At 40.5% G+C, this 24385-nt stretch overlaps 1 protein-coding gene across 2 annotated transcripts; it reads right to left on the bottom strand.

The window, feature by feature from the left end:
* Window positions 1–350: 350 nt before the first annotated feature.
* PUS7 (pseudouridine synthase 7) lies at window positions 351–24133 on the bottom strand. 2 transcript variants are annotated; one of them, XM_051613120.1, is made up of 19 exons: window positions 24051–24133; window positions 23171–23333; window positions 21266–21344; window positions 20231–20709; window positions 18381–18465; window positions 18160–18261; window positions 16417–16561; window positions 14412–14429; window positions 11545–11656; window positions 10180–10257; window positions 8396–8524; window positions 8051–8176; window positions 7710–7771; window positions 7133–7293; window positions 6108–6234; window positions 5273–5374; window positions 2056–2185; window positions 1735–1826; window positions 351–1075 (listed from the first exon to the last, which is right to left on the bottom strand). In XM_051613120.1, the coding sequence occupies exons 4-19, from the start codon at window positions 20593–20595 to the stop codon at window positions 939–941; spliced, it is 1971 nt and encodes a 656-aa protein (XP_051469080.1). In that variant the 5' UTR covers window positions 20596–20709; window positions 21266–21344; window positions 23171–23333; window positions 24051–24133; the 3' UTR covers window positions 351–938. The 2 variants fall into 2 exon arrangements, with proteins under 2 accessions (XP_051469080.1, XP_051469090.1); XM_051613130.1 differs by lacking the exon at window positions 14412–14429 and having other exon boundaries at window positions 24051–24132.
* Between the last annotated feature and the right edge of the window lie 252 nt (window positions 24134–24385).

Genomic DNA, 24385 nt, shown 5'->3' on the forward strand with positions numbered 1-24385 from the left:
GGACGTGCCGCGGGGTTTGGGAATCCGGGACGTGCCGCGGGGTTTGGGAATCCGGGAGCTGCCGCGGGGTTGGGGAATCCGGGAGCTGCCGCGGGGTTGGGAAGCGCAGCCTCCCCCTTCGGGAGCCTCCAGCCTGAGGTGGTTCGTGGGCTGGAAGGGGCCCCCCCCCCCCCCAGCAGGGAACTGGGGTGACCGCCTTCTGGTGACGTGATGTCAGCAGCACAAGGTTTTTATTGGGCCATACATTTGAAAAGGCAGTGCCTTTCTAGAACACCTTTGTAATGTTTTTTCTACTAGAAGCCCAGCTGAGCTCCTGCCAGCAGTGGACAAATGGGATATGGATCAGTAACTTCGGCTTTTAGGTTAATTTATTTTCAGTACCTGTTCTGTGGTACAGGTATTAGTAAAGCTGGAAAATACACGCACGTATTTTCTCAATTAAAAGACCAACTAATTAAAACAGCTGTACATCTTTCCAGCACATAAAAAGCCTCGCTCCCAGACTCCTCTACCAGCAAACATTCCTGGTTCTATCCTGCAGCAGAGATGCCAGATATCTTTATTTTGTTGTAACTCATTTTCCTAGGCTGTAACTTCCATGTATTTGAAGAGACTTCAAATTAAAACATTCAGTGCTTGCCCAAAAAAAAAAAAAAAAAAAGCTAAACATCCTTCCAGGTCTTATTACAAGCTCATTTCTCTAAAAGATGCACCCATGTTACAGCTCAAGCAACTTATTAATTCATTAAAAAGCATCAGTCACATCTGTATATTACAAGCACCACCTTGCAAATCACTACTGAAGTTAAAATGCTAGAACTAATAAAAACTTAAAAAAATACAAATCTCGTACTAACAATCTTTAAAGATTTGTACAGAATATGTAAATAGGAAAACACTTTTTGTATGTTAAAATCTAGGCAATTTTTGCAGTTCATTCAGCGTAACCAGGTAGTATTCAGTTGTGTCTGGTTTTTTATGCTTGTGTCCATTTTCAAAACTTCTCGAATCGCCATGGTGGCGTAAGTGGATGGGGGAAGGGAGAACTCCATCTTTAGTGCCCTGAATTTACCATCTATCATGAGGGGTAAGAGGAGACACAAAGCAAGAAAAAGTTAAGGGCATAAATAATGCTTATTCTAAATGCCATCTCAACTGTACTAAAATTTTCCACTACCAACCCCCCAACTAAACAACCACCACCACCGCGCTCCCATTTACAATCCACAGTGGAATTTCATACAACAACTTATTTTTAATGTTTTCTCTCAACAGGAAGTGGCATTTTCTTCTTTTCAAAATAAGATAAACCTTTGTTTTCTCAAAACTGAATTCCTAGTCTCCACTTCTTGTGGAAAATAGTGCAAACAGACCATTGAATTCTGTTAGGTATTTGAGCAGTCTCTTACCTTCAGCACAAGTAATACATGCTCAAGCATATGGACATTTTTCTGGCTTAATTCCATCTTCATGCATTTCACAGGCATGTTTTGTTAAGCATATACTCAATTTTACTGGTGTTTATAAGAAAATGGAACAGCCAATAAAGACTGCTGGCAGAATTGCTCACGCTCTTGAAAAATAAGGGTCCTTATTTAGACACCTAACTTGGGAGATCTTTAATACCATTACTTAACAGTCTAGTTAAATGAAAGCTCTTCCTCAAAAGAGCTTTCAATATGTTGCAGATAAAGCCAACAGCCAGGTCAAACTTCAGCAGAAAAATCTACTTACCTGTAGGAAGAACTGGTAATGGTTTTCCCTCCAGTTTATCCAAATCCGTAGTAAATAATGGGATCCTGGGATCGTCATATGCAACAACCTCCCTTTATAACATACAAAAAAAATTGAAATCATTAATTATTTTGAATAAAATATGTTTATAGTTTTGTATAAACCTATGTATGTGTTATACTACTTATTGTTCCAATCTGGCAGTTACAACTGAAAGGCCCACATGTACATCCTGTGAGGTCAACTGAATGGTTCTTAAGTCATCCCACACATACTCTCCACTGGGAATTCAAGTGTAATTTCCCTTATCCTCCTACTTACCAATTGACATTCTGAGGTCGAATGATAATCTTTCTGTAGGCTCCAGAAAGTGAATAATCTCTGATCTTATGCCTCATGTTGTTGATATCAAGATTGTCAGCTACTAGCATTTCCTTGTAGGCCTCACCAACTGCAAGAGAGGAAAATACTTAATAGAAGTGAGCCCAGCGTGAAAAACTAAATCAGCCCTTTTTCAAGGATCATTCCCTTATATTTAGTAGTTTTTCAGCCTAGATAGGATAAATGTTACAGACGTTTAAAATTACTTATTGCAAATGTTATTACAACAGTGGCTTCTACCACCTGATTAATAGAGGCAGTAACCAAAAATTAATTCTAGCAAATCAAAATTTAATCTGACAACAAAATCTACAAAATACATTTATTATTTTGACATTTCATTGACATCTCATGCATGCTTTGCCATAATCCAAACTTCACAAGACTTATTTCTGGTATATGGAGAGAAAAAAAAAAATGACATGGGCCAGACTATCCATTGCTATATGTGTGAAAAATCAGCTGAGTGGAAGGAGTTAGGAAATTAGCTGGTAGGGACCTTTAAGTACACTGCCAACAGAAGGAGCAAGTCTATTACAGTCTTGTATCTTTAAGGGCATGTGATGCACAACTGGGAGGGACAGGGAAGGCCTTGGAAATACAAGAATATCCTGCAACTAAAATGCTGCCCAGTGGCTTTGATTTGCAGTGCAATTGCCAGCATTACTTCATGCACTTGGGAATTTTAAATGGAGATAATTTAGGCTTACTGTGGGCAAATCCCAGTATAAATATATTGAATGTAGAAACTTGCAGCTTTCCTTTCCAATCTTTTAACTAACTGTGGCTCAGTGCCACACCTAATCACAAACAGACCTTTACTTTCCAAGTGTTTCAGCGATGGGTGATAAATGGGATCCTAGCTCTGGGATTTACTTCTGACAGGCAGAGTCTCGAGAGACTTGACTGGTCTTTCAAGGACAACCAAGTACAAGAGAAGTTCACCCAAACACTGAGGAAAACAAGCACACATACTGGGAGACTGGTCTGGCTAGGCAGGGGACTCATGGTTCTGCTCACATGTGAGGACACACACAGTAGGTGAAAGCTAGGGCCAGATACAAAAAGGAATACATAAACATTTTCCAGACGTGGGGATGGTGTTAGGAAAGCCAAAGCTCAGTTTACAGTCAAAATCAGCAACAGACATCAAGAGCAACAAGAGTTTAACTGCAACATCAGGACTGAAAGAATACAATGTTGGGTTGTTGCTAAGCAGGGCACCTGGTCTAGTGACAGACATAAGGCTGATGGTCTCAGTGCCTCCTTTGCCTCTGTCTTGACCAGCAAGGTCACCCATGCCTCTGTTTCTGGACACAAGGTTCAGGAAAGAGAGGGACTACCATTAGCAGAAGAAGATACAGGCTGAGAGTGCAGGCTCATGTAATGATAAAGCTTTTCTCTACAATCTCTGAAACATCAGATACCTGGGGAGGTCCCAGGTGACTGCAGAAGACCAAGTGCTGCACCCGTCCTCAGAAAGGGCAAGAAGGATGATCTAGGGAGTTACAGACCAGTCAGACTCACTTTGGTCCCTGAGAAAAATAATGGAGCTAACCTGCTTGGAACATGTTTGGGACACACAGTAATAGCATAGTTTTACCAAAGAGGGAAAGAGGAAAAGAAAAACCACAAGATCCACCAAGCTTACTGCCTTCTAAGATTAAATAATTACATCTGTGGATGAGGGGAGAGCAATGACAGTTGCCTACCTTGCCTTTGGCAAGGCAGTCGACCAAGGTTAGAATGTTCCAGCAGGTGGACTGCTAGACAGATAAAGAACTGCCTGGTTCATCATCTCAATGGATAGTCAATACTGGTTTGAGCTCTACCTAGAAGCTCATTACAAGCAGAGTCCCTCAAGGAACTGGGATCTATCCTGTTAAATACCTTTATCAGCACACATAATTCACCTCGAGTTTGTCAGCTAAATCAAGGTGGGACAGCAGTCAATATACCCAAGGGGCAGTACTGGCATTCAGAGGGACCTAGGCAGGCTAGAGGAATGGGGCAAGAGGAACCTCACGAAATCAGCAAGGACAAAGTCCTTTACCTGAGAGTGATATAACTCCTTGCAATGGTACAGGCTAGGGAGCTACTCTGCTGACAGTCACCTGGAACTCCCAGTGGAAAGGAGACTTAACAGAGCACCCCAGCAGAAACAGAAGCTTAACCAGTAGCTACACCAAGAAATACAATTACTGCCCTTTACTGAGCACTCACAGACTGCACTTTTGAGTAGTGATGCTATTTGATTGAATGAGTCCAATGGAGAACCACCCCAATGGCCAGGGTTTTTAGCACATATCCTGTGAGGAGAGTCTGAAAGAAATGGGCTTCTTTAGCTTGGAGAAGAATTAGAGGAGAATTTGAGACTATTTGTTCTTGAAAGTTTCAGATGTGACAGGATAGAGCCCTGAGCAAGCTGGCCTGGATAAAGCACTGACCTTGCTTTGAACAAAAGGCTGAACCAGGTGGCCTCCTGAGGTCCCTTCTAACCAAAATTATTCTATAACTCTATTCCTTAATAATAACATCATGTTCCATGCAGATAATTTAGATCACTGAACCTATTCCTTTAAAAACTATTTAGATCCAGTACACTTGATATACAGGACATGAAACACTGTTTTTGTTTTGGGGGCTTTTTTGTTGTGTGTTTTTTTGTGTCTTTTTTTGTTTTGGTTTGTTTTTTTGTTTGTTTGGTTTGTTTTTGTTTTGTTTAACATTCCTATTGGTTAACATTTAATTAATCAGAATTGGTTCTTTTTCCTATCTTCAGGTGTTTGCCTGTCTTACAAATTCTGGAAGTTTTCTTTGTTTTCTCCTTTAAAAATAAAATGCATACATGTTTCAATTAACATCTCATCATTTTTTCCTCTTGTTTTAAAATAAATAATTTTGCCTCAGTAAACATTTCTTTATTTGGAAAAGCTACTAGCTAATAACAAATATGAAACAGTTTTATGTTAAATGAAACAAGGTACAGTGTAGATTATTATCACCACAATGGGAGAGGCTAACATGGTATTATCAGAGGTCTGAATTAGAGCATTTTTTAATGGTCATCAAGGTTGCATAGATAACAATTTTTGTTTTAAGAAGAGTTTTAAAGCTGACTTAACATAGGTACTTACTCTGAAAATGTCAGACTTACTTTTATGCTTTGGATAGATAACATCAAATCCAGGCAGTGGCATCACTACATCATGGATAGTGTAGTTATCAACTTCTCCTTCTTCAATATGAACAGCTGTGGCTACAATCAGGACAGAAAAATGAAAAGTTAGCAGTGTGAGTGGCTGTGACAGTTACCAACAGCTAAATTTAAAATTAACCATTTGATCAAAACAAGCTTTCTTTGAGATGGATAAATACTATGTTTTATTCCCACTTAATAGACAGTATTTCCAAGACAAGTACCAGTCTTCAAGGCTGATGCAGTTACCAGCAGAAGCACAACCTGGCTTCCTGTGACTTTTAGTGCTGAATAAATAAGGACTGGAAGACGAACAGTCCCCTAACCAGGCATCAGGCATACATGAAGGAGAAATGAATATTCTCACTCATTCTGGAAATGCCAGAGCAAATCCAAGTGAATAAAGTTTTAACTGAGTGGAGTCTCTGCTTTACAAGATACTAATGTAAAGAAAAACTTTGGTGGTTTGAACATTCTCAACATCCTTCTATAGTTCTCCTTAGCTCAACTAGGCTTAAGTCAATCCTTGAGAGCAATCAGTCCTTCATAGTCTCTCTTCCCTACCCAGCTATTTGAAAAAACCAAGCAAACCAACAGCTTATGGGAATGTAATACCTAACTTCCAACTCTGTGCAAAATTTGACTAAAACAGACCAATGGATTTGGAAATCACTGGACAAAAATGAACGAGAGGGAAAAGAAAACACGCAGTATCACATCAACAGATGTGTGCCTCGTTTTGCTAGGACACTCAACTACAGAGCATCACCAGCTTTTGTTTGTCTGATTTTACCTCCTTTAAGTGTGAGATCTCCTGGTACAGCTCTAAGCCCATATTCTTCTATTCTCTTGCTCACCATATTATTCCATACATAACTCTGGTAGCTATGAATATACATTAAACGATTATTCCTTGGTATCTAGAAGTAAAAAAAAACAACCAAAAATAAAAAAGTAAAACATTAAATTATGTATTTTTATTTTTTTTCTCTCAATCATAACCAAAAAGACACGTATTTGAAATGTTATCTTTTCCAGGAGCAAGATTAACACTATTTCTTGATATATAAATTTTATTTTTTGTTCATTATTTGGGAAACGGGTATGTGAAGAAATAATGCTTTTATGCATTTAAAATCTGCACAAAAAACTCCCATGCTTAAGTTAAAAAAAAAAAGCTTTTTTAATTATTATTTTTTTTAATTCAACAGTTCAAACACACAGAGCTATTACAAAACACTGAATTCATACTCAAGCTCCTGATATCTTTAGTAAACTTTGCAGAAGTGAAAGCACAGTGTTACTCTAATTATCTTCTTCACAAACTATTATTATTCCTCAGCTCCTACAATGGACCCCGTAGTTTGCAGTGATGAGGTATTTTCTCCAAGTACCTGATCTTGATTACTGAAATGTAAAATTCAAGTACTTGAAAATGACAGAGAATCCACCACCTGTAAGCCAAGCCGGTTCATTAGCACATGATCAGTTTGGTTTATACTTTTAAAGTGACAGAAAAATGCTGATACTGAACTTTTGCACAATTCTCAGATCTGTACTACACATGGTTACTAACTGTAACTGTATTGCTTCCGACATACCAGAGAGAAGGTTGTATAAATTAGAAATGCATACATTAATTACAGATGTCACCAGTTACCACGTAGTAGTACTTGGAGCAAAAAGCTGAGATAAATGTAAATATTTTACACTTAACCTTCTAGTCATGAAGCATCAATGAGTCTATCTCAAACTCAGCCAGATACCATCAAAAGAGCATTTATTCAAGTAAATACCCCACACCACTTTTACACTCACTATGCCAAATGCAGAGATTATGTTCTTCATTCCATACTTTAAGAGTCCACGTAGAAGCTGTCCTTCCACGCACCTTTTTACAGGCAGTTTCTTGAGGGCTGCTGCTGGATCTTTAGTCTTTGCCCATTCCTCTCTGCATTTTACTAAGTATCCCTTTTCAGCTAGAATGAGGATGTAAAATAAAAATATTTTAACAACATACCAGGAGGCATTTATCTCACCTTTGGTTACAACAGTAGAAAAATTAAAATTTCAGTCATGGTAGATTAACAGAATCACAGAATATTTGAGGTTGGAAAGCTTCATGTGAAGTCTGAGACTCTGTGTTTAAGCATTCAGGTCCCTTTTCACCCCCACTGCAAGAAACTGCACAGCAAGGAAAGGGAAGCAAAAAGGCAGGTAGAGCCTGATGACTGCTTCTCCATTGCTAAACTGGGTGAAGTCTAACACATGCAAAGCTGTCCTCACAAATGGCCTTTTGAATTAAAAGAATCAAAACCTAAAAGTCTTTCCCGAACATAAAATTCTTGGAGGAGGAGAGGCAGAAACACTTAATGTATCATTTTTCAGTCCTTACCTCCTGGTCGTGGTTTTAGTATCAAATCCATTACTTCATTCCAGTTGTTTTGTAGAATAGCTCTAAGGTTTAAACAGGAAAGTGTATTAAGAACTAATTAAATACATTTTAAGGAAATTTAGCCAACTTACACAAATAAAAAATATTAGTGTTTAGATTTATGCAATATTAAAGGTAGTGGTATTATGCAAGATGACTGCTGAAGCAAGTTCAGAAACAAGTTCCTTCTTGAATCAAAAATTAAAACTGGCACATGCAACATGCTAGGAAAAGAATCCCCAAAATACACCATAAATTACACAAGGATTAAATAAAAACAAAAGGATCAAAACAGCACACACCTGCCAATTTGATATGTAGGAACAGCTGTGGTTCCAAATCTTTGCATTCCATAGTAATTAATAAATCCAATTTCCCTGAGAGAGTGCATTGCTTGCTCTATCTGGTCATCAGTTCCTGTTATGTTTCTAGCATGAACAAAGAAAGTTAGACAGATTAAGAACTTATACCAATTCGTAATCCCCATAATATTAAAGCTCAATGTCAACACTGCTTGCACCTCTCAAATTCAGCAGACTCCTGGCAATAGGACTTATTTTTCAGAACAGGAGATGCACTGATGCCTCTTAACTATTTACAGAGGAAAAAAATTTCTAACAGAACTGTCTAAATACAAAACATATTACCTGAGAACAACAGTGAAATGGTTCCCTTGCAGTTCTCCTAATTTCAGTGGATGGTTCTTGTAACTGAAATTTCCTAATTTGAAGTTCATCAAACATTTATTCAAATGAGCAAGTCTTTGTGCTGTGATTCTAAAAAGAAACAGACAACAGTGACCAACCTATGTTCAGATAAGCTGGTAACTAAATAAATATAGAAAAGCTGGCACTTCAAAACAAAAAGCAGTGATTCCAGCTTCCCCAATTTTCTATTGCTGCCTTTTCAAAGTATTTTAATGAAATATCTAAAAGAAAAGAACAGGTAATTCTTAAGGCTCCTCATACAAGAGGAAGTATATACTGCAACAAAGACTGTCAGTACTCTTTTCACATCTGTGTTACAGTATGAACTAAAAAAAGAAAAAAGTATGTTGCAATAGTGATGTATTCTGTACTCCACAAGCTGAACTCTGCTTTATTCTAGTAACTACACCATGAATACTCCAGTTAGCATAGTTGTAAACACTGAGTTAATTAGCTACTGGGTAAGCTTAATGAAGATGAAGGAACATGAAACCTGTTGCTGGTATCTCTCGTTTTGCTGCTAGTATTTTGGAAGCATTTTATTTAGTCTTATGTGGGGGGAGAAGACGGGTCCTTCTCCACACATACCCTGCTCCTTGCATCACTGAGCTGCTCTTTGACACTTTCACTAAAATTTATGCCAAGATAGACAAGTCTATCAACTAGCATGGCTAGTGTATTCAGCTCAGAGTGGGCTGATGCACAGCAGTGCCTCTAGTCCTGCTGTGCGGGAGAGCCAGGTACTGTGGCACTACTGAACAGACACCACAGATCAGTACACTCCTCCCAGTCAATGCTCACCACTCCATAAAGCTCCTGGACTCAACATTAAAGATGATCACGTTAAAAGAAAAGGGAACAGCACCTGGGATGGGTACACCACAAGTTAAAGGGTCATCATGTTGCAAACCTGCCTCACAGTAACAAGAATCTGGGGCTTCTCAGGATTTATAAAACAATTTCTTTTATATGTGCAACCATATCCACATGCAAACTACTGGGAGGAAAAATATTAACAATTAAGTAGTGAATGCCCTCCTTTTAATGAGGATTTGATGAAATTTCTGACTCTCAAGCTTTGGAATTCCTCACTTGCAGAGTACAGTTTTCCAGAAGTCGTAAATAGTAGTCTAGGCAGAATATTCCACCTAGTTAAACAGATATTATAATATATATGACTTTGAGGCATCCATAATTCTCAGTTATGGATGTAATACTAATTTCAAGTGCCCAGAAACCATATAATTATCTTGGAATATGACAACATAAATTTTATTTTCTCTTAGTAGGTGACTTCTGGGAGTAGGTTAAGGCAAGAAAAAATCGTCATCATTTTTTGCCCCTTCTGGCTACTGACAGATGAGCAAAAGCAGTGGTTAGACTTCTCTGGAGCTGTTTGGAGAGTTCAATGAGAAAGAAAATAGGATTCCAGCTGGACAAAAGGGGAAACGAAAGTCAAGAAGGAAATGGGACATAATTTTCACCATGCCATTCTGTTTCTCTGCTGTTACATGGGAGCCATGCAGTGCACCACTGACTGAAAATACTAGCAATCACCAGGGAACAGAAAAAGATTATAGTATCTTCATGAATACACACGCTTTACTAAGTGGAGACCTGACTCCACCATTTGTGCCACATCCATACTGAGTCTTCAGGGTATTTAGGGAGAAATTCAAGCAACCACAGTAGGAGTGCAAATACTCCAGGATACTTTGACTTACCTAAGGACAGCGATCTCCTGAACTGTTATAGCCCTTTTATCTTTAGTTCCCATGTAGGAAAATATGTTTGGCTTCACTCTTAAAAGCAACAGTAATAGATGTTACATATATTGAAATAGCCACAGATCGAACATAAATTACAGTATAATTACTTAGAATTACTGATCTTCTATATTAAAAATAGAAAATATACATGTATTTCCCAGAATTAGGCTACAATTTTACGTGTGGCATTTTCTGATCTCATCTAGAAGCACACAAAACACAAGGAAACTTCTCTGTTTTAATTATAAGTAGATACGATGACTTTTTCCACAACTGTGCTTTCAGAGTATGTGCTTTGAAGCACTTTGAATACATCCACTGAAAGCAGAAATGAGCAACATGACTCCTTTCACTAAAGAAATAAAAATCATCTCCATTTCTTTCTTAAACTTCAATAACATATCTGTTTGAATACCATGCATACACATTAGGTGCATAGATATGAGAATTTAAAATTTTATCCCTATTTTTTCCTTCAGAGGAAAATTTCATTTCATTTTCACTTTTTACTTCACACTCTGTCACAGAGGGAGTATTTCCACGTATTCCAGCTATTAGCACCAGGAGGTAGCAGAATTGCCATTATACATTTTCCCACCAAACTGTGCTCCTACCATTCTGTTCTCAAATATTAGCAGTACACCAATTAGAGTCTAGATGACAAGCATTTATTTTTGGATAGGAAATGTGAAGGAAAAACAAGGGGGGAAGTGGGGAGGTTTTCCTACGAGTAGATCACTGAACTGACCCAATTTTAAAATAGTCCTTCCTCTGCACTTCACTGTGTTCACATCACACCTTTGGCACATCTTTTTGCTGCTGCACTTGATGGGATGAAAGGAATTAAAACCGAGTTGCCATGGAGAAATTTATACACGGAACACCAGTTTATCAACTGTAACTGCTTAGAAACTGATCAGCATATTATCTCAGCAATATCTGATATGTTCATAACATACTTGCATTTATTCAGACACTGGGGAAAAAAACTGGCTTTTAATTCAGGTTACACACATTGAGGCTTTGACCTGCCAAGCCTCTCTCAAATCAGCCAACTTCAATTCTGAACCTTTTCCACTGGAGTAGTAAGGCACAGTTACTTTCTTGGGATCATTTTGTTCCAGTCTCACCTTCTTGCAAAACTCACAAGTTTCACATTTGATTTTTTAAAATATTTTTTTTAAGCACTGACTACAAATTAGGTTACAGTAATCACTTGTGTTGTTCTTATGTAATTCTGAAGCATAACATTTCCAGTAACATGAAACATACAGGGGAAGGACTGCATGCTAGCCAGGTTGGCAGAAACAACAGCCTTACCTTAAAAACTTGGATAGGACATTAATGGCATCCATAGTATCTTTGTTCTCCTTGTACAGTACAAAGTGGCAGTAGTTTCCCCTAGATTTTGGCCAAGAGTGTTTTCTTGGATCTTTAAAAACAAAAGATTAAAATTTGTAAAGTGTCATTGTTTTAAAATTCAGTATTTTTGCCACTGCAACTACATTTATAACAAATATGCAAGAATCAATTTCTCCTGATTTCCATCTGCTTTGTGCAAAGATTAAAAAAAAAAAAAAAAGTGAATTACTGACAGAAAAAGCTGCAAATCACATGGAAAAAGACCTTCTCCCCTTCCACTGGACTGTAAACTGTCACCTAGAAAATGCTGAATGGTGACAGTTCCTTTGTCATGAAAGCATCTAAAAAAACACCTGTGTCATTTCACAGAATCACAGAATCTTAGGGGTTGGAAGGGACCTTGAAAGATCATCCAGTCCAATGCCCTTGCCAGAGCAGGATCACCCAGAACACATCACACAGAAACGTGTCCAGGTGGATTTTGAATGTCTCCAGCAAAGGAGACTCCACAGCCTCTCTAGGCAGCCTGTTTCAGGGCTCTGTCACTCTCATAGCAAAGAAGTTTTTTCTGATATTTACATGGAACCTCCTATGCTCCAGTTTGCACCCATTGCCCCTTGTCCTATCACTGGACATCACTGAAAAAAGCCTGGCTCCATCCTCCTGACACTCACCCTTAACATATTTATAAACAATGATGAGGTCACCCCTCAGTCTCCTCTTCTCCAACCTGAAGAGGCCCAGCTCCCTCAGCCTTTCCTCATAAGGGAGATGTTCCACTCCCTTTTTAACTTCCCCATTGCCCAACAAAATTTCTCAGAAACATTATCATTACACTGACTTCCAGCAATAAAAGCCACTCCACATTTCATCTAGTGCCTTCTATAATTAATAGAGGAGGACCATTGGAGCCCTGGTTTGTGGGAAGACTACAATTACCATTTATAGTACTAACACACTTTTTATTTCCGTAGCATTTTTTCTGTGTGTCATGCAAAAGCATGGGTCATATTTCTACAAAAGCCTAAAAAAAGTATACTCACAAAAAATTACTTTGAGGTGTTTTTTTTTAAAGTGATACAGGAGAGAGAAACCTGGCACAACAGAGACATTAACAAATAATTCAAGCCAGATACTGTGCCTTGTTTAGAGCAGGCCAGCAGAGAGAACTTCAGCTCCTGCAGACAAAAAACTGATTTGCAATTCTGTAAAATTATCTGGGAGGGAATAAAACTGTCAACGTATTTGTCAAGCTTTTGTTGCACATAAAAGCCTCCAGAGAGAAAACTTTCTATGATCATCCAGTCTTGATGGCATTACTGGGAAGGGGGACTGATTCTACACAGGTTAAGCAACCAATTCTGAGGTGCTTTGTTTATCATTTCTTTGTTTTATAAGAATAAAACTAAGGATTTTTTTTGTTTTAAATGAGAAGTCCCTTATTCTCTTGGTAGCCACCAAGCAGACATACCTGGTTTTGTACCAAAAGGTTTGAAGTGTATTTCATAACAGCAAAAGCTAACTGAAAAACTAGTCCTACTCCAGTACATAAACACCAATGCAGGAAGGAAGTTCTTGGAAAATGCTGCTGTTTTTGTTCACGTTTAATAAAGCTCAAGCGTTCCCCACAGACAGTGAGTGTGTTTAATTTTCAGCAAGCTTTCTCGTAAAAGATAATTCTTGCTTTCTTTGAGAACCTGCCATCCACACACACACTTCTGCAAAAACAATTTAGTATGCTACAGTACAAAATACAATATACACAGGTTTTAATCACTTAAAGCTTATTGCAATACTTGCCTTGTATCATCAATTTCTAAGCAACGCCCCCCTATGGAGATTCCTAGGACCTAAACTGAGCAGTATGGTCCAAAGCCTGTTAGGGAGACCTCGTGCTCCTGCTAGTGTCCCTTTTGAGACACCACTGCTGTTAAACACAGTCGGTGAAACATTCAGCTTGAAGCACAAGCTCCCTCAAGAAGACCTCAGTAATTAGAAGATAAGAGAGGAAGATAGAGCATGACTCACAAGGAAAGTTTCCCGCAGATGGAGTGGTTCTTTACATTTAACTAATCCATCTTGTACACAGTAATTTCAACACCCTTCAAAGACTGAGCCCTAACCTGGGCTAGACTAAATGGATGATGTAGGTACGACACATACCAATGGGCTCCTCATGCTGTGGGCACCACAGCCATGCACCTGGTCCCCCCACACTGCCTCACCCACCTGCTGAGCACTGGGAGGCTGCAGTTACAGTCCCGATACTTCACCATTCCTCACCCAATACTTGAAATTATTCAACTGAGCAGATGAACAAGACAGAGTTTGCAGTCCTTACTGCTGTGTTTCAGAGTGGTTACATTTTTGACAGTAAAATTGTGTTTCCAAGCCCTTTTCCAAAACCTTTTGCTGGAACTTGAGGACTAGAGGCTCTTTTTTAATATCAGGATGTATGATCTACACTTCTAAAGTTGTATAAACACAGATAAGTGGTGTCTGAACTATGAGCCTGAAGGTCAAAGGCTTGGCTTTATGAAATCTATGGAAAATTTACCACAGATGTCAAACAGTATTGTCAAACCTGGTAACTCTCATCACTTACTACTGGCAGACTTTCTCTGCACTGAATTACTACTGTCTATACTGCACTAAGAGGTAGCACAAGCCAAATCTTGGCTGTTTCAGGGAATTTTAAGCATTATTTATGTGTAGAGTTTTTTTAAAGAATGAATTGTTACTAGTTTGGTCAGTCTTGTCACTATTTAGGAGGTCGTAATGGTTGGCATTTCATTTTTTTAGCATGAAATGTCAACATCTCTTACCTGTTGCGGTTCTGACCTCTGTCCCAATGCATAGCATAAAGAGCACAAAAGAGTAGCATTTAATTTTTAGACTGTTGAAGGGTTTTTAGAAGTGAACATGCAGGTTTATGGTTATGGGATTGTTATGCTTTAGGGAGCATCCAACAGTTAGGTGGTGGATGACAGCAATTTAGACAGTTATGCAATGGAATCGTGCAGAGGCAAACAGTGAACATATGGAAAGCTTCAATCGAAGATGCAACAAACTTCATTTGTAGACAGTGATGAAACAGGTGTTGACTGACAATTTAGTAAGGCAGTATTTTAAGTATTTTGGGAGTAAACTTACTATAGACGCAAAGCAGCTTCTAAGTTTAAATTTTAGGAAAGTATGTTTGGTAACCTTTTACATTATCAACAGAAGTAATCGGATATCTCAACTAATATTCAAATATTCTATACTTGTGAAATGTTTCTTGCCTGGGGAACCCACTCAGGACTAAGACATGTTAGTGGCTACATAAACATGAATGGTAAATAGAATCCTGAATAAAAAGAACTTGCACTCTTAAGACCTACATTCATAAGCATTTACACACACTCACAGAAGCTGCACACATCTCCACCAACATGCACAGGTGTTTGCAACATCACAACTTAGGAATTCAACTTTAAATAGATGATGCTCCTCTGCATCACAAGATGGTGCTCCAGCTAGTGTTTTAAGCCTAAAATCACATAACTAAATGCTTTTCAGCATAAATACCTACATTCTTTTATAGAGTATATCTTAAATCATGCTGGTCAGCTTAATAACAACCACTTGACTGTAGCAATGGTTAAGGAATAGAAGCAGCAGAAGTAAGAGGTGGAGGTAAAACCATTACAAACCAACAGAGAACAGAACTGGCTGAGGAGAATTTTGTGCTGGTAAGTATACATACTCCATGCATAAAGCATGCAAACATACACATTTTCTGAACATGGTTAAACAAAACATATAAACATATTATAATTGTACCAATAAAATTACAACATTCTCATATTTACCTAGAACAAGCCTTAAAAATAACTAATTTGAATGTGGAGATGGTGTTATTTCCAATTAATTTAAGCTACTGTGTAACTTAAATAACTTTATCTCCTTAGCTCTTCCCCATCTCCTCCATCTTTAAAATGGAAGGGCCATGTTTATCTGCTGTCATTTGTAGGTTGAAATGACATAGGAATGCAATCAGTGTAACCAAACCATAACACCTTTTGTTAAATGAGCAACATTCTGCATGTAGACAATCCTCAACTTACAGTAGCAACAAATTCGTAATAACATTAGAAGATGTAGAACATAGGAATTTATCCCCAGTAACCAAAGCATTATTTGGCAAGATTAAGGGGGATAATACTTCATTTTTAAAATCCTTAATTATTTTGATTATTCCAGAATAGTAACTGTGGTTTATAATTTATAAAGACAGTTTTGTGCAAATATAATTAGTGTTAGAAGCAGAAATAGCTGTAAAGATCATGCTAAAATATTAAGTTTATATGAATCTGTTACTGAGGAAACAAACAGGTGCTTGTCTCTATTCAAGTCATTGAGAATTTTGTCATGGATGTTCAAGACAGTAAGATTACACTGACTGTCAGTGTAACATATGCATTTCAACTACAACCTCTTCATTCCACAATGCACATGTACATATCTGGGTCAGTTCATGAAAACCAAGTTCAAACAATACTGAAAATAAAAGGATCCTATTTTGCCTATTGGCACTGAAACAGTAAAAGATCCTCTCACTTCTAATATGGTTGCATTTGATGAATGATTTGGAAAGAAAAACAAGTAGAAATTTAAATTTGAGATGCTCCTGTGTTCCTAGTCATTTCAGATGCACAGCATCATTTGTAAGAGGAAAGCCAGACTACATTAGGAGGTATGGCCCACTTCAAGTGCTTAGAAACTATTTTTATTTTTGAGATAATTTTAGCATTTCCTTTACCCAACTGCTGTAACACTGAAACTCACTTGCCAGTGCTTTTTTCCCAGCTGCATGATATGCAATAATGTATTTTTTTCCATCTCGATCTTCTGTTTTAGTCTCCAGCCCAGGAAACAAGGACTTCACAGCCTGATGGATAACTGTTCTTTTTTCTTTGGTGTCTTCAATTACCTGTGTTAATACACACACACGCAGAAACCAAATGAAGTAATACAAAAGGGGAGGGATTCTCTGAGTTAGATTTTCTCTAAGCATGCAAAATTTATCAAATCACACTAAAGTACAGTATAGGTATCCTTTTGAAAGCCTGGTGTACTCACTGAAATTAGTTTGAAAAATAATAAACTCTGTTACAAACCCCGATCTCAACATTCATAGAAGAATATTCTTAAGATTTATTCCCTTTTTTTTGTGCTTAATAAAATTCCCCCTTCAAATGAAAACTCTGGCAAAACAAAGTTTTTCTACATGCATTAAAGGAAAAAACAGATGGCTAGATTATTTAATGTATTAATGCTTATTTGAAATTACCACATTTAATCCTACTTATTTCTGTGTCCCAAATTTAACTCAACAGTTATTCTTCAAGTATATGGAATACTTGGATGTTTAAAAATGCCAGATTTTAATTTCACAGAATGTCCCTGGCTGGAAGAGACCTCCAAGATCATCCAGTCCAGCCCTAGACCTACCAGCGCAAGCTCGCCACCATGTCCCTAAGCACCAGGCCCACATGCTGTTTAAATGCCTCCAGAGATGGTGACTCCACCACTTCTCTGGGCAATCTATTCCAATGCCTGACAACACTTTCGGTGAAAAAATGCTTCCTAATATCTAACCTAAACCTCTCCTGGTGCAGCTTGCATCCATTCCCTCTGGTCCTGTCACATGTCACCAGGAAGAAGAGGCTGTCCCCCCTCATCACTCCAACCTCCTTTCAGGTAGTTGTAAAAAGCAATGAGGTCTCCCCTCAGCCTCCTCTTCTCCAGACTAAACAACCCCAGCTCCCTCAGCTGCTCCTCATAGGACTTGTGCTCTAGGCCCTTCACAAGCCTCGTTGCCCTTTTCTGGACATACTCCAGCACTTCTATGTGCTTCTTATAGTGAGGAGCCCAGAACTGAACACAGTATTCAAGGTGTGGCCTCACCAGCACCTAATACAGGGGGATGATCACCTCCTATTCCTGCTGGCCACACTGTTCCTGATACAAGCAAGGATGCCACTGGCCTTCTTAGCCACCTGCACACAGTGCTGGCTCGTATGTAGTCGACTGTCAATCAATACCCCCAGGCCCCTTTCCAACCTGCTGCTTTCCAACCATTTCATTTTGTACCATCTTATTTTTCTTGTTACAGAAGAGCATATATATCTTCTTTTCTACTAAACCACTAAACACTGACCTTGAAAATAGCCTTTGATCAGGGTGGATGTTTTATTTAATCCTTCTTACATAATTATTCTGTAAAATACTATTAGACAGAAAGCCAAAATACTGCAAAAACAATTAACTGCAAGACTTGTATTTGAGTTCATGTGTACAGACCCATTGAAATCAAAATGAGAACTCACGTACAGGAATTTGAGTGTATCTGTAAGGTTTGACAGAATTGAACCCAAAATTTGAAACATTTTGGGATTATTAGCTGTTGCATCATGTTCAAACTGCTCTTATACTTTACAGACACTAGAAATCTCATACCTTCCACTCACTCACCTCCTCCCCCATTCTCCCATCACCCCAACTTCATATATCATTTATTAATTTTACCTCTATGGAAACACTAGTTTCCTTATTCTTAAGAAGCTGGAGCTCCTCTAAACGCTGCTTGTCTTCATCTGACAAAACCGTAAATGTTTCTTCTGATGGGTCCTAATACATATTTTGGGGGAAAAAACAAACATCCAAGAAACGTCATGAACAACTTTCAGCCTTTTGATGGTTCTCCTTAAGGAGCAAAGCCATTATTAAATCTTGGCCTCAGTATTTACCTCATCATCCACTGGAACAGAAAAGTCATCCAAATGGCTCACACGTCCATCTTTGCCTATTTCATGGACAACAAAGTCCGAGTATCTGATAGAAGAATCATACATTGAAATTGTAATTAAAAAAATAAAAAAATTCCAATCACATTAAGTCCTTTCCCAATAAGTTTGTTAGTATCCCTCAGAAGGATAACACCAGAACACAGAAGAAAGTCTAGCATATCTAAACACAGACTTCTTTGCAGATAACCAAACACCTTCTGTAGTTATTTTGAGTCATTTTCTCACCAGCTTGCAGAGATCAGTACTGTTCCTCAACCCTAATCATTACTGCCAATTAAGACTCTACTGCATTGCAACAATGTGAACACAAATGCATTAGCTCTGTCACTTCAAATAACTTGCAGAATAAAGCACCTATTAGCCACTCTTCATGGAAAGCAGGACAAATTTAGCTCTGTTACATATATTAAATTATAGAGAACATCTTTCTAATAAAGCTACTCTGCATACTCTATGACAGCAACAAATAATTTGATAGTGACATTTTCAACCAAGTCATTATGTCCAATAATAAAAACATCCTAACTTTAACAGAGCACAGACAGTTGTTGCAAATGCTAAATGATTTTTAAGTAGCACTTGCTAGTAAAGGAAAGTAAGAAAAAAAATTGTTACTCTATGAATGTTGAAAGACGAATAAAACATCTACTGCAGCTCCCCAAGCCCCTGCTTGCCTTACCTCATATTGGTAGAATCCCTTCCTGAGGAGTGTTATATGTCCTGTCTTATTATCTGTAGCTGTCTAGACATGCTAGTGACTGGTACCATAAAAATGCCAGGACTAAATAATAGGTGTTATAAACCAGGACCAACGAAAAACCATGAGCCCACAAATGTTCCTACCACCTGGCTACCTCTGGCCACCTCAGTTCAAGACTGACATATTTCCCAGAAGGATGTACAGCACAGACTGTGTTCCCCAGTAAAACATTATGCTATCTGCTTAATGCTGCATATAAAGATTAAATGCATGCATAATATGTACTATCACTTTATAATATAAAATTATGTATGTATGAAGCCAGTATTTAAAAACAGGGACTTCTTGGTTTGTAAACAAAGCACCCTTAAATGCTTTGCTAAGTCAGGGTAACAATAACTCCCACTTCAGTGAGTTTTTGTATTTGCATTTTGTTTTATTCAAAGATGTTATTTAATTTAAAAAAACCCAACAACCTACAAGTTTCATTTTTAAAATCTACTAAAACCAAACATCTTATTAAATATATGATGTAAAACACCTGGAGTCATAAAATTCCTTTTTATGTTTTGCAAATGACATAACAACTAATCAAATTGTAACTTAAAGCCTAATGGACAACCTGACAATATACGTGCCTAAATACATTAGCACAAAAAAGTCAGGGAGAAGCAAAGAACCACCAAAGACAGATGGTTTCAGTACTGCTCTCCAGTGTATCTTGTGTCAGCACTGAAGAGTGATATAAAAGGTGAGTGCAAAGCGTAAGGTTTTATGCTGGACGCTGCTGCTAGAGGGCAAGACAAACAGCAAAGGTCAGAGTCATCATGTATTTCTATCCATACACAGCTTCTTATTTCAGAGCTCCCCTTGACAGGAATGAAGGAAAGAGGAGAGGAAAAAAAAACCACAATCTAGAAAACTCCCAAATTAAACCTTTCTTTCAGTCTCAGCACTAGGAAAAGAAAGTGATGAACCTCCTAAGTGGCCCCACATAATCCAGTTGCATCCTGCACATTGGAAAAGGAAAATAGAGAACAACAGCTGCTTAACACAAGGAATTAACATATGTAACAAGAGAAAGAGTTACCTCTCTTTTAAGATTCCAGAAAACCCTTTATGAGAGCTAACAAATTTAGTTATGCCAACATCGCTTTCTGTCAGTCCATGCTTCATCATGTCTGCAAAGCTCTCTGGATCTCCATCTTCATCGCTGTCCTCTAGTTCCTCATCTTCCTGCTCCTCACTTTCCTCATTGGGAATTATTTCGCTTTTCGTGTCCTCAAGCAGAGATTTGTCAGTTTGTTCTGTTACAGTCTCAACGCTCTGCCCAGAGTCATTCCCTGTCGTAGACTTCTCTGAGATCTTCTGTCTTTTAATTTCGTCTGCATTAGCCACATCATCCTCAGAGCAAGGACGTTTCAAGGAGACACTATTCATTTCTACAGTTTCCATGTTTAAGGCACGGTGTAGGACAGAAAGCCCTGAGGGGCAAGAACAATGGCTTATTTCCTGTCTGTGTAAGAGCAGTATCAATACATAGTCTCTTCACGCCAAGGACTCCGCGCCCTGCAACAGTGCAGAAAAAACTCAACACTTTCTGCCTTTTAAAGTTAAACATCAAGTAAAGCTTTTGTATGGCTAAAAACAACAGGTACTTGGGAAGAGACATGGGAGATGTTAAGGGACTAAAGGTCCCTAAGGCAGCATGCATGTTAGGCTACAGAAGAGCAGGACTCATTATGACACTGCCCATTTATCACCAATCTTGCCAACTCTTACTACAGGTGCAACCAGCCCTGTGCACACAAGCTCTGATGTCAAGAGCAATTAGTGCCTAAGAAACTTTTTGTTCCCAAGCCTTCTGTTAAATATTGATTATTCCTTGTTCTACCAAGATTCCATCTTGCAAGGATTGAGAGAGGATGGCTCAATTCTCCAAAACCTGAAATCTCGTATCTTCTTTTTACATGCTCATCTCTTTAACACACACACAATTCTACACAGAACTCAAGGTGGCAGCAATTCAGATCAAAATGTAAGAGGGATGAGATACCAAAATCATTGAAAGAGTTGGACAAAACAAGGAAGTGAAATGATCTCCAAGAGGAACACGACTACTTACACTGGTGGAGCAGAGCTCCAACTCTTCCCTGGCAACTCAATCTGCCACCTTTGCTTCAGCAGGAGAAGTTCCTTCAGAACTGGAAAAAAGCAGAAAAATAACTGTTTGAGAAAGTTTCAAGAAAAAAAAAACTTAACTACAAAACATGAATGTGAACATCTCAGAAACCGGCCACCTCTGAACCCAGATATCAGTAGTTATATGGGAGCAGACACAACTACTCACAGGGGCAAGTTAGTAACAAATACAGCTGTAAAAGTGCTACCAACCTAGGGACATAACACATTTAGCAACAAGCAGCAGAAACATTTTGGTTTTATTTCTAAGTTGTTGGCGAAAGGAGACCAGAGCTGCTATAATTAGGCAATGACAGGACTGTTCTCCCAGCATCACCCAAGTGGTATACTGGGATAAACTGCAGGCTTTGGTAGCAGAGAGCTGCATGGGAAGAGGCCATCACCTGCCCTGTGCTGGTCATAGCCAGTTCCAGTTGGCTCCATAACGAACCAAACCAAAGTGCAACTCATTAAGCAAGCACATGGTACCACTGATCCAGCCTATTTAAGAAAGGGAAAGCTGCCAGCAGCAGAATGCACAACGGGAAGCACAGCAGGAGACACATGACAGCACGCTCGAAAAGACATGGTGGGGGGCATGAGGATGGGGACACTGCTGAGGACACAGCTGGAGATGCACTCTTGGAAAAAGGCTCTCCACACCAGGACAGGGACACCCCTGAGAAGACTGCAGCCTACAGAGATGCCCACGCTGGGGCACGAGCATCCTCGAGCAAAATGCAGCCTGTGGCAGGGCCCACATGGAAGCAGAAGAAACGAGAAAGAAGGAGCACCAGAAAGAAACCTCCCCGCACCAACCCCAACCTTCTGCACTACTGCAGCCTTGCCCAAGGGACTGTGTGGGAACAACTAGGGGAGTTAAATGGCAGTAAATTAAATTCGCCCAGTCAAGACAGTTTCACCCACAACAACAGGCAAGTTCCTGAAGTCATAAGATTCAACTGTTACTAAGAAATTAATCTGGCACAGAGCAGTATTCATCCAGTATTATTTCCCTAGCCACTAGATAGCATATTCTATTTAATTAAAAGGGGTATATTTTTAAAAGAAGACTCATTACTAACTCAATAATCAACCACATGCTGGGCTGTTAACTGTTACCAGTTAGCTGTTAGCCACTGCTGATTTCATGGCCTGGACTTTCTGCTGTAGAGGTCACCAACTTAGGGTAAAGAGGCAAGAACAACTGTTTTAGAAACACCTGACATGTTTTGCTTAAATGATGATCTGAAAACAAACACTAGAAAAAATAAAGGATAAAAGGGAAATAAGGAGAGACTTATTAAACAAGTGTACATGATGCTGTAGAGAGGAGTGACAAAACACACACAGAACTGGCAAATCAACATGCCTTCAAGCAGAAAGCACCAATTTCAGCTCATTCTTAAATAAAAAGTACACAAAATCCTTCCTTAAAAACAAAACAGAATTAAAAACCATAGCTAAGAGAAGCAATTCACCAGCATTTCCAGGTTTTTCTCCTATGTTCCCAAATTTCTGGAGCTCAGATTACAAAGCACTGATGTAGAAAAGGCTCCTAGATGGCTTGTGAATGTCTTTGCAAGGCAAATAAAACACCACTTGGCACAGTGATATCCTCCAGGGCCCTCGCCAAAGGAGGTAACAAGACAAATTTCATGTTTCCAAAATAAAACTGTAATATCTAGTTACTGAACGATACAAATTGTTGCAAGAGTTTATCATTGGCCACAAATACTCCCAAGTTGTCAGGCATGTCCTATTGTCACAGCAGAGGAATGACTCGCACACAACAAAGTACTATCCTGTGCCAAACGGTGGCCTGGGAGAACTTCTGCAGGATAATTACCTGAAGGAGCAAGCGGAACTGAGTGGGGCACACGCTGCCTCACTTGCTCAGGCTGCTGAAGAGAAGCGCTTTTTTCTGACAGCTGCTCAGTCGTCTCCGTCCTTTTCCTAGCAAACAGGTGCTTCCACACAAGCTGGAATCTGCATCAGCAGCGATTCTGCAGCTATGTCAACAGAGGCCGTGTTTTAGCAGAGACTGCATTAACTACTCAGGTAAAGGCTTGATTCTCTCGAGCAAGAGAAGCTGAGCGATTACTTCTGGCTTTGTACCCGTGTCCGGCGGACACAGGGACGGGTGGGGGCTACGAGGCACTTCCCACTTGAAAGAAGAAGCGCAAGAGTAACCGCGCGCCTGCGCTGGCTGCGGAGCTGGTTTACCCCGAGATGAGGCAGATCGGATTAAAAGGCGACCGACGGGAGGGCACGATGATACAGCAGCGCCCGAAACCCGCCCCTGCGGGCGGCAGCAGCCGCCTGGGGGCTCGGAGCGTGCCCGGCCATGCGGGCTGGGCCCCGGCCCCGCACCGGCCCCGGCCCCGGCCGGAGGAGCGGCACGTCCCGCGGCCCGGCTCTGGCGCGGCCCGCCCTGAGGCTGCGGGGCCGGGCGAGCCGAGGGAGGCGGGAGGAGAGCAGGGCTGCCGCGGGGCTCCCGCACCACGCGGCTGCCTCCCGCCCGGCCGCGCGGCAGCCCCGCAGCGGGCCGGGGAGAGCCCGGGGCAAGCCCGGGAAGCTGCCCCGAGGCCGAGCCCCCCCCACCAGCCGCCCTAGCCCCCCGTCCAGGCTGGGAGCAGCAGCCGGTCCCGCCGGGGAGGCCGCGCCTCCCGCCTGCCCGCCGAGGGCCCCGGCGCGGCCGCGGCTGCCGGGGAGGGGGAGCCACTTACCCGCACGCCGGCACGGGAGGACGGGCCAGGCGGCAGCGCCGCGGGGAAGGCGGCGGGAGGGGAGGGGCGGGGCGGGCCCGCCCCAGCTCCGCGTGTGCGGAGGCGGCCTCCCGGGCCTCCGGCCTCCCGGGCCTCCTGCCTCCCGCCTGCGCCCTCCCCCGGCGCGGCCCGGCCCGGCCCAGCAGTCCCGCCCGCTGAGCCGTTCGCGGGCGGCAGCGCCCGGGCGGCCCGGCCGAGCCCCGCAGCAGCGCAGCTTTGCGGTAGCGGGCTCGGCCGCAGCTCCCGGAGGGAAAGCGGTGGATAAACTCCCCGCACTGGCCGGAGCCCGCGGGACG

Source organism: Apus apus, chromosome 1, assembly GCF_020740795.1.
Source record: "Apus apus isolate bApuApu2 chromosome 1, bApuApu2.pri.cur, whole genome shotgun sequence".
NCBI classification, from domain to species: domain Eukaryota; kingdom Metazoa; phylum Chordata; class Aves; order Apodiformes; family Apodidae; genus Apus; species Apus apus.